This window comes from Manis pentadactyla, chromosome 6 (assembly GCF_030020395.1).
Source record: "Manis pentadactyla isolate mManPen7 chromosome 6, mManPen7.hap1, whole genome shotgun sequence".
Classification (NCBI taxonomy): domain Eukaryota; kingdom Metazoa; phylum Chordata; class Mammalia; order Pholidota; family Manidae; genus Manis; species Manis pentadactyla.
The window spans coordinates 142,856,042-142,868,985 of NC_080024.1; the positions used below are offsets into that span (position 1 = coordinate 142,856,042).

The 12,944-nt window shown below is 43.0% G+C and overlaps 1 protein-coding gene across 3 annotated transcripts in view; it reads left to right on the forward strand.

Moving 5' to 3' along the window:
- Nucleotides 1-12,944, forward strand: part of NEDD4L (NEDD4 like E3 ubiquitin protein ligase) — a 322,004-nt gene that overhangs the window by 97,509 nt on the left and 211,551 nt on the right. For all 3 annotated transcript variants that reach the window (XM_036876834.2, XM_036876837.2, XM_036876838.2), the window contains exon 2: nucleotides 1,034-1,107. In XM_036876834.2, the coding sequence (XP_036732729.1) occupies nucleotides 1,034-1,107 (74 nt within the window). The remainder of the gene's footprint in view (nucleotides 1-1,033; nucleotides 1,108-12,944) is intronic.

Below are 12,944 nucleotides of genomic sequence, written 5' to 3' on the forward strand. Positions count from 1 at the left end.
CTGTCATAGCACTTCTAGCTTGCCCTCATGTCCCCAAGGCTTCCATCCCTTGTACTTCTCTCCCTCTCCTTGGATAACTTCATCCAGACCTCTAACTGCAGCTCCCAGCTCTATACACTGTTAACTCCCAAGTCTCAACCCACGTCTCTCCCATTTATCTATGTAGTCATCTATTTTTCCACCTGGTTATTTCACAGACACCTTGAATTACACTTAATCCTCTATTCTGATTTATGTAAACACTTAGTGACCCAAACTGAAAACTTGAGAGTCATCCTGGACTTGGGCCTGCCACCTCCTTCTAAGCCATCTCATCTGTCCTGTATGTCTTAGCCCTTTACTTGTCTTCAACTGCCCTTTGACATGATGCTGTCACTCTCAGAAGACCCTGAGCCTGTATTTCAAGGCCAAGCTCAATGCCCAGTGCATACGAACTGCCTAGAAAATACTGGAATGAATGAACGTGCAGAATGGATGGATCAATGAATGACTAATTTCTGAGATGGTTTAAGGTACTTTCCATTTAGGGTGAGGCTTTTTATTTCTTTGTAGTGGAACTGAGAAATTACTTTTGCTTCTCAGAATTTTGAGGACCTATTTTACCACATGACATTTCTTTTTATTGCAGGCCACACCCACAAATACATACACTTCACCAGAGGAATCACTTATTACATTTATGGTACTTGGTTGCATTTAGGCATTTATCTGGGTGGTTTCATATGCGTTGTGTGGTTTATCTTCTTGGTACTACTGGGAAATATTTCCTTTCAATGGCAGAAATAATGGATCAGCACGACCTAGTTTAAATTAAACTTGTGCTTAAGTAAGCTGGATGCTGTACATTTTTAGGGTCATAGAATTTTAGAGCTGGATTGTTGCTTTTGAACTTCCATGTGAGGAAAAATTGTCTATGCTTGAATGAATTTCTATATCCCGATACTGAACTGATGAAAAGTCATTGATTTTGCATGTTAGATGAAAGTGATCCGATGATGGTCTGCTTATTAAACTTTTTTTCCCCCTCCAACAGGGAGAGTCGCGTATTCTCAGAGTGAAGGTTGTTTCTGGAATTGATCTCGCCAAAAAGGACATCTTTGGAGCCAGGTATGTTGCTTTGTGGCCTCCCTCCCTCTTCTGAAGAGTCTGGCAAGCCAGGCGGCATCATAATCACCTGGAGGCCTTCTTTAAACAAAGGTGGCTGAGCCCCACCTCTGGAGTTACTGATTGAGCAGGTGATGGCAACGCGGCTGGTCCAGGGCCTGGGTTTTGTGCAGGACCTTGTATCGCAACAGTGGTTAGCCGTCTTGTTCTTCATGTGGGTTGATTTCACGAGGAAACTAGATTCTGATGTTTTGGGTTTTTAATTTAAACATTTGCATGCTGACTAGTAGATTGTGCTCTTAGGTCAAAAATGCCTGTGGCTCTCATTTACTCTTCTCAGTGAATTTTATAGTTTTGAAGAAAGAGGTTGGCTTTGGGAGATTGCAGTGGTTTTAATTTTGATTGTTTTATCTAAATCCTTCATAAAGAAATGAAATGGATTCTGCTGGTATTTCTCAGTGTGTTAAGAAGATGTGAAGTTAAAACTGACAGTGGGGTCAAACTGTAAAAAGCCGAGAATCTGAGCCTTGAATTTTTACTTTTTATATGAAAAGAGGAGGAGGGTCATTTCTTAGGGATAGGGTAAAAAGGAATTACAGGTAATACCTCAAGATGTTCATCAGAAAGGTAAGTGTTGTGGCTCATGGACTCAGCCTGCACCCTCCTCTCTGCCTGCCCCTCCTTCCCTCCCCACCTCTCTCAGGGGTCAGCTCTCTCTGAAGGGCCGTAGTTCTTTAAGGCCCCATTTGCCGATGTCTGAGCTAATCTAGGAGCAGGCAACTGCGAAGGCAGCCAGGTTGGCATTTCACTCTAGAGTGGCACTGTTTGTCACCTTTTATTTTGCCCAGTGACCTGCATCCTCCATGGCACCTTGGGCAGATCTGTTTGGATGCCCTCTGTCCCCATATGTTAGTACAAACCAAGGATAACTGTTTCCTTGGGATGGGCATGCCAGAGTCAGGAGAACCCCAGGCGACTCCGGTGCCCCCCAAGTTGTGAGGTAGCAGGCACACACCAGGGTCTGCTGGATGAGAGCCTTCTCTGGGTCCTCCTCAACCCCAGGCCAGCACGTGTCCACTCGCCCCAAGCCGGTCACTGAGTATTTCCTCCACCTCTGTCCTTGTTCTCTCATCACAGGAAGAGCTGGGGGGACCTGGAGCCCAGGTGTAGAGAGGAGAATGGGTGGAGGACGGGGGGCTGTGTTCATGAGCGGCGTCTTCAGAACTGTAGAGAGGTAGAATTGGAGCCTTGGATGTGTTGAAAGGTTGGACTTAGGGTCCCCGGAGTTACGTCCTCTTTGTTTCCAAGGGAGGCTGCCTGGGTCACCCGGCCTGAGGTGGATGAGGGCTGGTGGTTGCGGGGTAATGGCAGGGGCAGGGAGGCAGGGGCCGGGTGTGGTAGTCAGGGGGGTGGTGAGGGTGGTGACTGGGGGGTGGGCTCCTTGCGCCTCAGAGGACTGGAGTTGGTGGGGCCCTGGCACCCGGGCCTACCTCTCAGGTGGGGTGGCCAGGTCACTGTTCAGAGGCTGCACCCGAAATGCCCTTCTTTTCTGCTCTCTCTGTCCCAGTCCTGTGTCCAGAATACAAGATTGTTTTCCAGCTTCCTTCCAGCAAAGTCAAACTTTTATTAAAAGGCCCTTTGATCAAAGAAGAGCTGTTAATTGAGCTGAGGCTGCCCCTCCACATTTGAACGGTTGGTCTGTGTGGAAAACGGCAGGAGGAGAGAAGGGTGTTTTCTCCTGGACCGTACCTTCAGGTTGGAGGACAGTCATATAATCTCCCATCTAAATAAGGACGCTTTTGTCTGGAACAAATGTTAAATCAAATGAAATGTGAGGGCATAGGAATGGAGATTCTGATTATGGTCACCTAACGTCAAAGACATCCAATCTTTATGACCTATATATATTATGGAAAAAACACTATATGATTTTTTTACGTTTTAAAAAATTTTTTTATTGAAGGGTAGTTGACACACAGTATTACATTACATTAGTTTCAGGTGTACAACACAGTGATTCAACATTTATATACATGATAATTCTAGGTACCAGCTATCACCATACCAAGTTGTTACAATATTTTGACTATATTCCTTATGCTATACATTAAATCCTGGTTACTTATTTATTTTACAATTGGAAGTCTGTTTATATATATATATATATATTTTTGTGTGTGTGTGTGTGTGAGGGCATCTCTCATATTTATTGATCAAATAGTTGTTAACAACAATAAATTTCTGTATAGGGGAGTCAATGCTCAATGCACAATCATTAATCCACCCCAAGCCTAATTTTCGTCAGTCTCCAATCTTCTGATGCATAACAAACAAGTTCTTACATGGAGTACAAATTCTTACATAGTGAATAAGTTACATGGTGAACAGTACAAGGGCAGTCATCACAGAAACTTTCGGTTTTGTTCATGCATTATGAACTATAAACAGTCAGTTCAAATATGAATATTCATTTGATTTTTAAACTTGATTTATATGTGGATACCACATTTCTCTATTATTATTATTTTTAATAAAATGCTGAAGTGGTAGGTAGATACGAGATAAAGGTAGAAAACAGAGTTTAGTATTGTAAGAGAGCAAATGTAGATGATCAGGTGTGTGCCTGTAGACTATGTGTTAATCCGAGCTAGACGAGGGCAATAAAACATCCACGTATGCAGAAGATTTCTCTCAGAACATGAGGGGGGAGGTTCTAAGCCTCACCTCTGCTGCTCCCCATTTTCTCACCAGATGGCCCCCTGCGACTGTGCCTGTCTTAGGTTGTTCCTCCCTTGAGGAATCTTACCCGTCTCTGGCTAACCAGTCATCTTCCGGGGCCATACAGGGAAATGTTAAGTTGGTAAGTGAGAGAGAAGCAATATTCTTTGAAAAGGTTAGCTTTTTACTTCTTTGCATATTTATGCCCTGTGGCTTCTATGCCCAGCATTTGTCTTGAGGTGTCTTTACCACTTGGAAGAATTATGATACTCGGTAAATTCGACATGTGGCACGAGTTCTATTTTTTTTTTTTTTTTTTTTAAGCAGAGCAAAATAAAACCTCTTACAAAGTAACCATGTGTAACTGCCAACAAAACATCAAAAGAGAAGTAAAGCTATGTTAGAAACATGGCCTATGTAGAGTACCCACTTCTTCCATTTTGGAAATGGGTCGGTCATTAGTCTTCATGAGGTAAAGCGTGCGGTGGATCAAGAAGACCGTTATCTGGGAAGTTCCCCTTGCACCTGGCCTGGACAGCTGCACCTCAGTGTGTGTGGATGGCCTGTGGCATTAGCCCTCTGGAGGGAGGCACCAAGATCCCACCCTGCTCTGGCATGGTTTTGCTAAGGCACTGGCCCTTAAGTAGATAACTCTGACTTGCATGCTTTGATCTGCATTTGCCTGTGGAGTAAAGCCCCAGGCTCCTGTTAGGGTGGAGGACTGAGACCCTCTGTGAGGGGGCGTGTCAAGCCCTGGGGTCTGGTTTGCCTCCCAAACTAGCTGCACCCCTGGGCGCTGCCTGCAGCAGATACTCTCCCTGCACACAGCACGCCCTCTCTGCAGCCCCCTGTCTAGAGGATGCACCCCTGCCATAGCCTCACCAGAATCCCGGTGCCTCCTGCTCCTTGCCCTCTCACTCGCCCAGCCCAGAGTCATCAGCTCTGGAGCACAGGGGCCACCTCCCAGTCCCCAGCCCATCACCTTGTTTCTCTGATGGGAGAAGTACTGGGTAGAGCTGTCATTGTAACTATTTCTCGCAAACCAGGTTTTTAGCTTCAGATGGCTAGAATTATATATATATATTTGTTCTTCATGCTTTACCTAGCACATAGTACATTCTCAAGAGAGATTTACTGATAGACTGGATGTACCGGGTCCCAGTAATCACCGTATCTCCTTTCTTCCCCTTCAGCGTTCTCACCCTGTGCCATAGAAGGTGCTGCCTCTTGCCTTTGCTTAGTTCCCCTCTGTGTCTGCGCACATCCTTTCTGGCACTGCTCACTCATCCATCCCTCCAGGCCCAGTTCAGGGGAGCAACCCTTGTGCTGAGCTCCCCACCCCTTCTCCCATCTGCCCTGCACAGGAGGACAAACAGCTCTTGTCCCCTGTCAGGTTCCGCAAGATTCTCCCCCCAGCCCCTGTCTTAGCAGCATTGTTAAACTCTGAGGCTATGGTCCTGTCTTCCTGCTGTTTGTAAGCCCAGAGTTCTCGGCACATGGCAATTGCCCAGTAAATGGACTTGAACTCCATGAGTGGAATTTAATTACGGTATGTTGCGGCACAGGGCTGCCAGCCTGGAGGAAGCGGCACATCTTTCTAATTCTCACAGAGGTGCTATTAATTGATCAGACATCTCCCTCACCCTCACCGTGCCAACAGGGGAGGTAATTTTGCAGTTCCTACAAAGGCTCCCTGTGGACCAGCGAAGGAGGCCTGGGTAGTACCTGAGTGAGAGGGGAGCGTGAGGCGGGGTCAGGGAAGAATCTCAGGGAACCATGGAAAGGCAGGCAGGGAAGGTTTCTGTTTGATGCTGGTGTTTGTGTAACATTACTACTTCAAACCCCACCGAATGAACGTGTCTTGTGATGGTGGATCCGGAAACTTCTACTTAGGGGTGCATGAGGCCAAGCTGGGGCTGTGATGGGAGGCCAAAACCCTGTCCCAGCCCCTGAGCATTAAAGTCAGGATGGAACCAGGGACCCAAGTCACAAGCCAGGGAGCATACAGGCGCTTGTATTGGATGGCAGCAGACCAAGTTCTTAAGACTGTCAAGTGAGTATCATAGAGTGATTAGATTTACAATAGATATACTTTGCTGATAAGTAAAATCTTTGTTTTTAACTTAGAATATCTTCAAGTGTCAAAGTGTATTCTTCAGGTAAACTTTTATCTCAAGACATTACCTTGTCCTGAGCTTAAGCACAATGGCATAGGGTCATTTTAATATAAGTCTTAGATTCCCCTCTTTTTCCCCTTAATTATGATTTGAGGCTTCACTTGAGGTTACTTAGAATGCATTTGAGACTGTAATGCTGCTCCTTAAAATGGAGCAATTTGGCTAAGACTTCAAGCTTTTGTACAGAAGATTTCAGGACCTAATTTCACAGTTGCTTCTTTATTATGTGTGTTTGAACTGTTAGCTCCAAGTTATACCTATTTGGGAATTGCCTTCATTTTTTTCATTTGGCAGCTGGTGATTCACAATTTAAAACACACACATACTAGAGGGCTTTGGAGGAATGTGGAACAAAACCTTTTTATCTCCTAGTAATCGAAACTGGTAAGGACTTCATGCCACATAATGATGATTCTGTGGCACCAGCCCACCTCTCTCCTCGTTATCTAGATTTAAGTTGTTAACAATTTCTGCATTTGCTTTATCTGCTTTTTTCTATTGAAGTATTCAAAAGTAAATTACAGACATGGTGACAGTTAGCTCCTACGTACTTCAGCCTAAATCTCTAAAACACAAGAACCACAATATGTTTTTGACAAAATTAACAGTGATTGCCTAGTGGACTCAAGTACCTAGTGCCTTATCTGAGTTCCCCCAGCTGTCCTTAAAATGCCTTTTACAATTGTTAAAACCAGAATTCAGTTGAGAATCACGTAGTGCGTTTCTTTGTTAGGCCTCTTAAGACTCTGTCGATCCAGAACCATTCTCTTCTGTCCCTCTTTTTAAATGACCTTGAATTGTCAGTAGGTTGTCTGACCACATGTGATTGTTTCCTGTGGTATCACTTAATGTGTTCTTTCTCCTGGGGTGCCTGTATATTGGATGTTGGATCCAAAGGTTTATCAAATTCAGTTAAACACTGGGGGCATGAATAGAGAAGCTGTTTGCCCAGGAGGGACACAATGTCTGGTCATCTCATAACCAGTCATGCTAAAATTGATCCTAGGTTAATGTGGGGCCGGTCTGTCCCCTCCATTGTCAAATTACATTTTCCCCCAGGTGACCAGCAAGAAATAGGTAAGGTGATGTTTTGGCTATATGAGCTCTCAGGGGCAGGGATTTTAAACAATATCGTTTGGCCCAGAGGCCATTAATGTTAATGCCGTGACTCTCAGCGATGCCCAAGATCACCACGGCTGCTCCAACAGGCCTCCAGAGAGGGACAGACACTGCGCAGAGCCTGAAGCTGACGAACACTATCTGGGCAGAGGGTCAGGTACTCTGCACCTGCATAGGCATACAAATTTTAAATATTAGAAATTGTGGCCTGTTCAGGTTTTTTGTTTTTGTTTTTGAAAGTGTTGCACAAAATCAGTCTCCTCTTAGGAATGGAGGAGGCTGGAGGCTGAACAGGGTACCTTAAGAACCCCCCCACCCCACTGGCCCATAAGTGCTTCCTTGCCAGAGGCAGCAAACAGCTGGTCTCTGGACTAGACTGAACTCACAGGAATGTTCATTTGGCCTGTGGTACAATAAAGAAAGAAAAATACCCAATATTTGGGAGATTTCATATTAAAAATCTAGATCTCCAGCCTTCTAGAAAATATTGCTGATCTAGACACACTGGACTCGCATCTGTGCAAGGCTATGTGGCCAGAGGTGTCTTCTGGATATGCCCTTTGGGTGGGGCCACTGAGGACCCCACTCCTCTTATATTTACATGTAGTTGGCCTCCCCCACTGAGAGGGCCCTGAGGCCCTTTGAGGACTGGCCTGTGTTGGGCTCCTACCCCTGCACCTGGTGGTGCTTGGCCTGTTGAGCTGACTCCCTGGCCTCTCCCCCCCAGAACACTCACCTGCCTACGCAGGTGCAGAGTACCTGACCCTCTGCCCAGATAGTGTTTGTCGGCTGCAGGCTCTGCGCAGTGTCTGTCCCTCTCTGGAGGCCCGTTGGAGCAGCCGTGGTCATCTTGGGCATCGCTGAGAGTCACGGCATCAACACTAATGGCCTCTGGGCCAAACAATATTGTTTTAAAATCCCTGCCCCTGAGAGCTCATACAATTAACTCATGTGAGAGCACCCCAAGAACCTAACTCTGACTATTCTAATTGTGTTCTTCAGCCCCCAAACCCTGAAATAAAATGAAACCATCTTCCCCCAAATGAAACCTCTTCTAATTCCGTATCAGCCACACAACTCTATCTATCTATCTATCTATCTATCTATCTATCTATCTATCTATCTATCTATCTATCTATCTATCTATCTATCTTTATTTTTTTTTTTAATAATTATTTTTTATTGAAGGGTAGTTGATGCACAGTATTACATTACATTAGTTTCAAGTGTACAACACAGTGGTAGAACATTTATATACATAATTCGAGGTTCCAGCTATCACCCTACCAAGCTGTTACAATATCTTGACTATATTCCTTATGCTATACATTACATCCCGGTTACTAATTTATTTTACCATTGGAAGTCTGTCCTTTTTTTTTTTTTTTTTTTTTTTTTTTTTTTTTTTTTGTGAGGGCATCTCTCATATTTATTGATCAAATGGTTGTTAACGACAATAAAATTCTGTATAGGGGAGTCAATGCTCAATGCACAATCATTAATCCACCCCAAGCCTAATTTTCGTCAGTCTCCAATCTTCTGAGGCATAACAAACAAGTTCTTACATGTAGAACAAATTCTTACATAATGAATAAGTTACATGGTGAACAGTACAAGGGCAGTCATCACAGAAACTTTTGGTTTTGCTCATGCATTATGAACTCTAAACAGTCAGTTCAAATATGAATACTCATTTGGTTTTTATACTTGATTTATATGTGGATACCACATTTCTCTCTTTATTATTATTATTTTTAATAAAATGCTGAAGTGGTAGGTAGATACAAGATAAAGGTAGAAAACATAGTTTAGTGTTGTAAGAGAGCACATGTAGATGATCAGGTGTGTGCCTGTAGACTATGTGTTAATCCAAGCTAGACCAGGGCAATAAAACATCCACGTATGCAGAAGATTTCTCTCAAAACACAGGGGGTGAGGTTCTAAGCCTCACCTCTGTTGATCCCCAATTTCTCACCTGATGGCCCCCCTGCGACTGTGCCTGTCTTAGGTTGTTCCTCCCTTGAGGAATCTTACCCGTCTCTGGCTAACCAGTCATCTTCTGGGGCCATACAGGGAAATGTAGAGTTGGTAAGTGAGAGAGAAGCCTTATTGTTTGAAAAGGTTAGCTTTTTACTTCTTTGCATATTTATGCCCTGTGGCTTCTATGCCCAGCATTTGTCTTGAGGTATCTTTACCACTTGGAGGAGTTATGATACTCGGTAAATTTGATATGAGGCACGAATTCTATTTAAGGGTTGTAATTAGGAAGGAAGAAGAAAAGCTATAGAAGTAGCAGGCGGAAGAAAACATGGGAAGATTGATTATTTCTTTGACATATCTTCTTGTAGAGTAACTTCAGCGTATATAGGTTTTAAGCTACTACTTAAATTGCGCACACACATTAACATAATAGGAGTATAGTTACATAACCAAAGCATATCTGTAATTACCAGCCATCTCCAGTGAAACCAAGAAAACCATTAAGGCACCTTAGGCATTTGTGAAAACTTATCTATGATATGGTGGATATTGTCCAACTGAACTTGAACAGTCTGAGAGAAATCAGACAAATTAAAACAACCCATTCCTGGGGACTGTTCACATGCCATATGTTCTTTTAACAGTAAATAGTCTGTAGTTGTAAGAGTTTGGAGCGCTACAATTTGCACTTCTCCAAATTCTTGGTTGAGTTCCAACAGTATAGATCCAGTCAAATTTGTTGTTTTACTGTATGCACAGGCCAGCTTAGATATCTCCTTCCTCATTCCCATGGCAAGTCCAGGAACTGGTGGGATGAGTGCATCTACTGCTGTAGCAGTGCGTGGATCTTTGTTGGGGTTTTTTGATGATCATCTTCTGGCATGAGTCTTCCAGAGAGTGCAGATATTGGAAGTTCTTTTTCATATCGTATCTTAGTTCATTTTTGGGGTAGCCCAATTAGGCTTTGATCCTCTGTATAAACACAAACAGACCCTTTGCCTACACTTTTATATGCCCTTTATACCCTTGTGTAGAACTCGTTGGAGGTTACCACACAGGAACTGCCCTTTTTTTTTTTTTGCTTTGTTTTTGGTATCACTAATCTACACTTACATGACGAATATTATGTTTACTAGGCTCTCCCCTATACCAGGTCTCCCCTATAAACCCCTTTACAGTCACTGTCCATCAGCATAGCAAAATGTTGTAGAATCACTACTTGCCTTCTCTGTGTTGTACAGCCCTCCCTTTTCTCCTACCCCCCCATGTATGTTAACCTTAATACCCCCTACTTCTCCCCCCCTTATCCCTCCCTACCCACCCATCCTCCCCAGTCCCTTTCCCTTTGGTACCTGTTAGTCCATTCTTGAGTTCTGTGATTCTGCTGCTGTTTTGTTCCTTCAGTTTTTCCTTTGTTCTTATATTCCACAGATAACTGAAATCATTTGGTATTTCTCTTTCTCCGCTTGGCTTGTTTCACTGAGCATAATACCTTCCAGCTCCATCCATGTTGCTGCAAATGATTGGATTTGCCCTTTTCTTATGGCTGAGTAGTATTCCATTGTGTATATGTACCACATCTTCTTTATCCATTCATCTATCGATGGACATTTAGGTTGCTTCCAATTCTTGGCTATTGTAAATAGTGCTGCAATAAACATAGGGGTGCATCTGTCTTTCTCAAACTTGATTGCTGCGTTCTTAGGGTAAATTCCTAGGAGTGCAATTCCTGGGTCAAATGGTAAGTCTGTTTTGAGCATTTTGATATACCTCCATACTGCTTTCCACAATGGTTGAACTAACTTACATTCCCACCAGCAGTGTAGGAGGGTTCCCCTTTCTCCACAGCCTCGCCAACATTTGTTGTTGTTTGTGTTTTGGATGGCAGCCATCCTTACTGGTGTGAGGTGATACCTCATTGTAGTTTTAATTTGCATTTCTCTGATAATTAGCGATGTGGAGCATCTTTTCATGTGTCTGTTGGCCATCTGTATTTCTTTTTTGGAGAACTGTCTGTTCAGTTCCTCTGCCCATTTTTTAATTGGGTTATTTGTTTTTTGTTTGTTGAGGCGTGTGAGCTCTTTATATATTCTGGACGTCAAGCCTTTATCGGATGTGTCATTTTCAAATATATTCTCCCATACTGTAGGGATCCTTCTTGTTCTATTGATGGTGTCTTTTGCTGTACAGAAGCTTTTCAGCTTAATATAGTCCCACTTACTCATTTTTTGCTGTTGTTTTCCTTGCCCGGGGAGATATGTTCAAGAACAGGTCACTCATGTTTATGTCTAAGAGGTTTTCGCCTATGTTTTCTTCCAAGAGTTTAATGGTTTCATGGCTTACATTCAGGTCTTTGATCCATTTTGAGTTTACTTTTGTATATGGGGTTAGACAATGGTCCAGTTTCATTCTCCTACATGTAGCTGTCCAGTTTTGCCAGCACCACCTGTTGAAGAGACTCTCATTTCGCCATTGTATGTCCATGGCTCCTTTATCAAATATTAATTGACCATATATGTCTGGGTTAATGTCTGGATTCTCTAGTCTGTTCCATTGGTCTGTGGCTCTGCTCTTGTGCCGGTACCAAATTGTCTTGATTACTATGGCTTTATAGTAGAGCTTGAAGTTGGGGAGTGAGATCCCCCCTACTTTATTCTTCTTTCTCAGGATTGCTTTGGCTATTCGGGGTCTTTGGTGTTTCCATATGAATTTTTGAATTATTTGTTCCAGTTCATTGAAGAATGTTGCTGGTAGTTTCATAGGGATTGCATCAAATCTGTATATTGCTTTGGGCAGGATGGCCATTTTAACGATATTAATTCTTCCTAGCCACGAGCATGGGATGAGTTTCCATCTGTTAGTGTCCCCTTTAATTTCTCTTAAGAGTGACTTGTAGTTTTCAGAGTATAAGTCTTTCACTTCTTTGGTTAGGTTTATTTCTAGGTATTTTATTTTTTTTGATGCAATTGTGAATGGAGTTGTTTTCCTGATTTCTCTTTCTGTTGGTTCGTTGTTAGTATATAGGAAAGCCACAGATTTCTGTGTGTTGATTTTGTATCCTGCAACTTTGCTGTATTCCGATATCAGTTCTAGTAGTTTTGGGGTGGAGTCTTTAGGGTTTTTTATGTACAGTATCATGTCATCTGCAAATAGTGACAGTTTAACTTCTTCTTTACCAATCTGGATTCCTTGTATTTCTTTATTTTGTCTGATTGCCGTGGCTAGGACCTCCAGTACTATGTTAAGTAACAGTGGAGAGAGTGGGCATCCCTGTCTAGTTCCCGATCTCAGCGGAAATGCTTTCAGCTTCTCGCTGTTCAATATAATGTTGGCTGTGGGTTTATCATAGATGGCCTTTATTATGTTGAGGTACTTGCCCTCTATTCCCATTTTGCTGAGAGTTTTTAACATGAATGGATGTTGAACTTTGTCAAATGCTTTTTCAGCATCTATGGAGATGATCATGTGGTTTTTGTCTTTCTTTTTGTTGATGTGGTGGATGATGTTGATGGACTTTCGAATGTTGTACCATCCTTGCATCCCTGGGATGAAACCCACTTGGTCATGGTGTATGATCCTTTTGATGTATTTTTGAATTCGGTTTGCTAATATTTTGTTGAGTATTTTTGCATCTACGTTCATCAGGGATATTGGTCTGTAGTTTTCTTTTTTGGTGGAGTCTTTGCCTGGTTTTGGTATTAGGGTGATGTTAGCTTCATAGAATGAGTTTGGGAGTATCCCCTCCTCCTCTATTTTTTGGAAAACTTTAAGGAGAATGGGTATTATGTCTTCCCTGTATGTCTGATAAAATTCCGAGGTAAATCCATCTGGCCCGGGGGTTTTGTT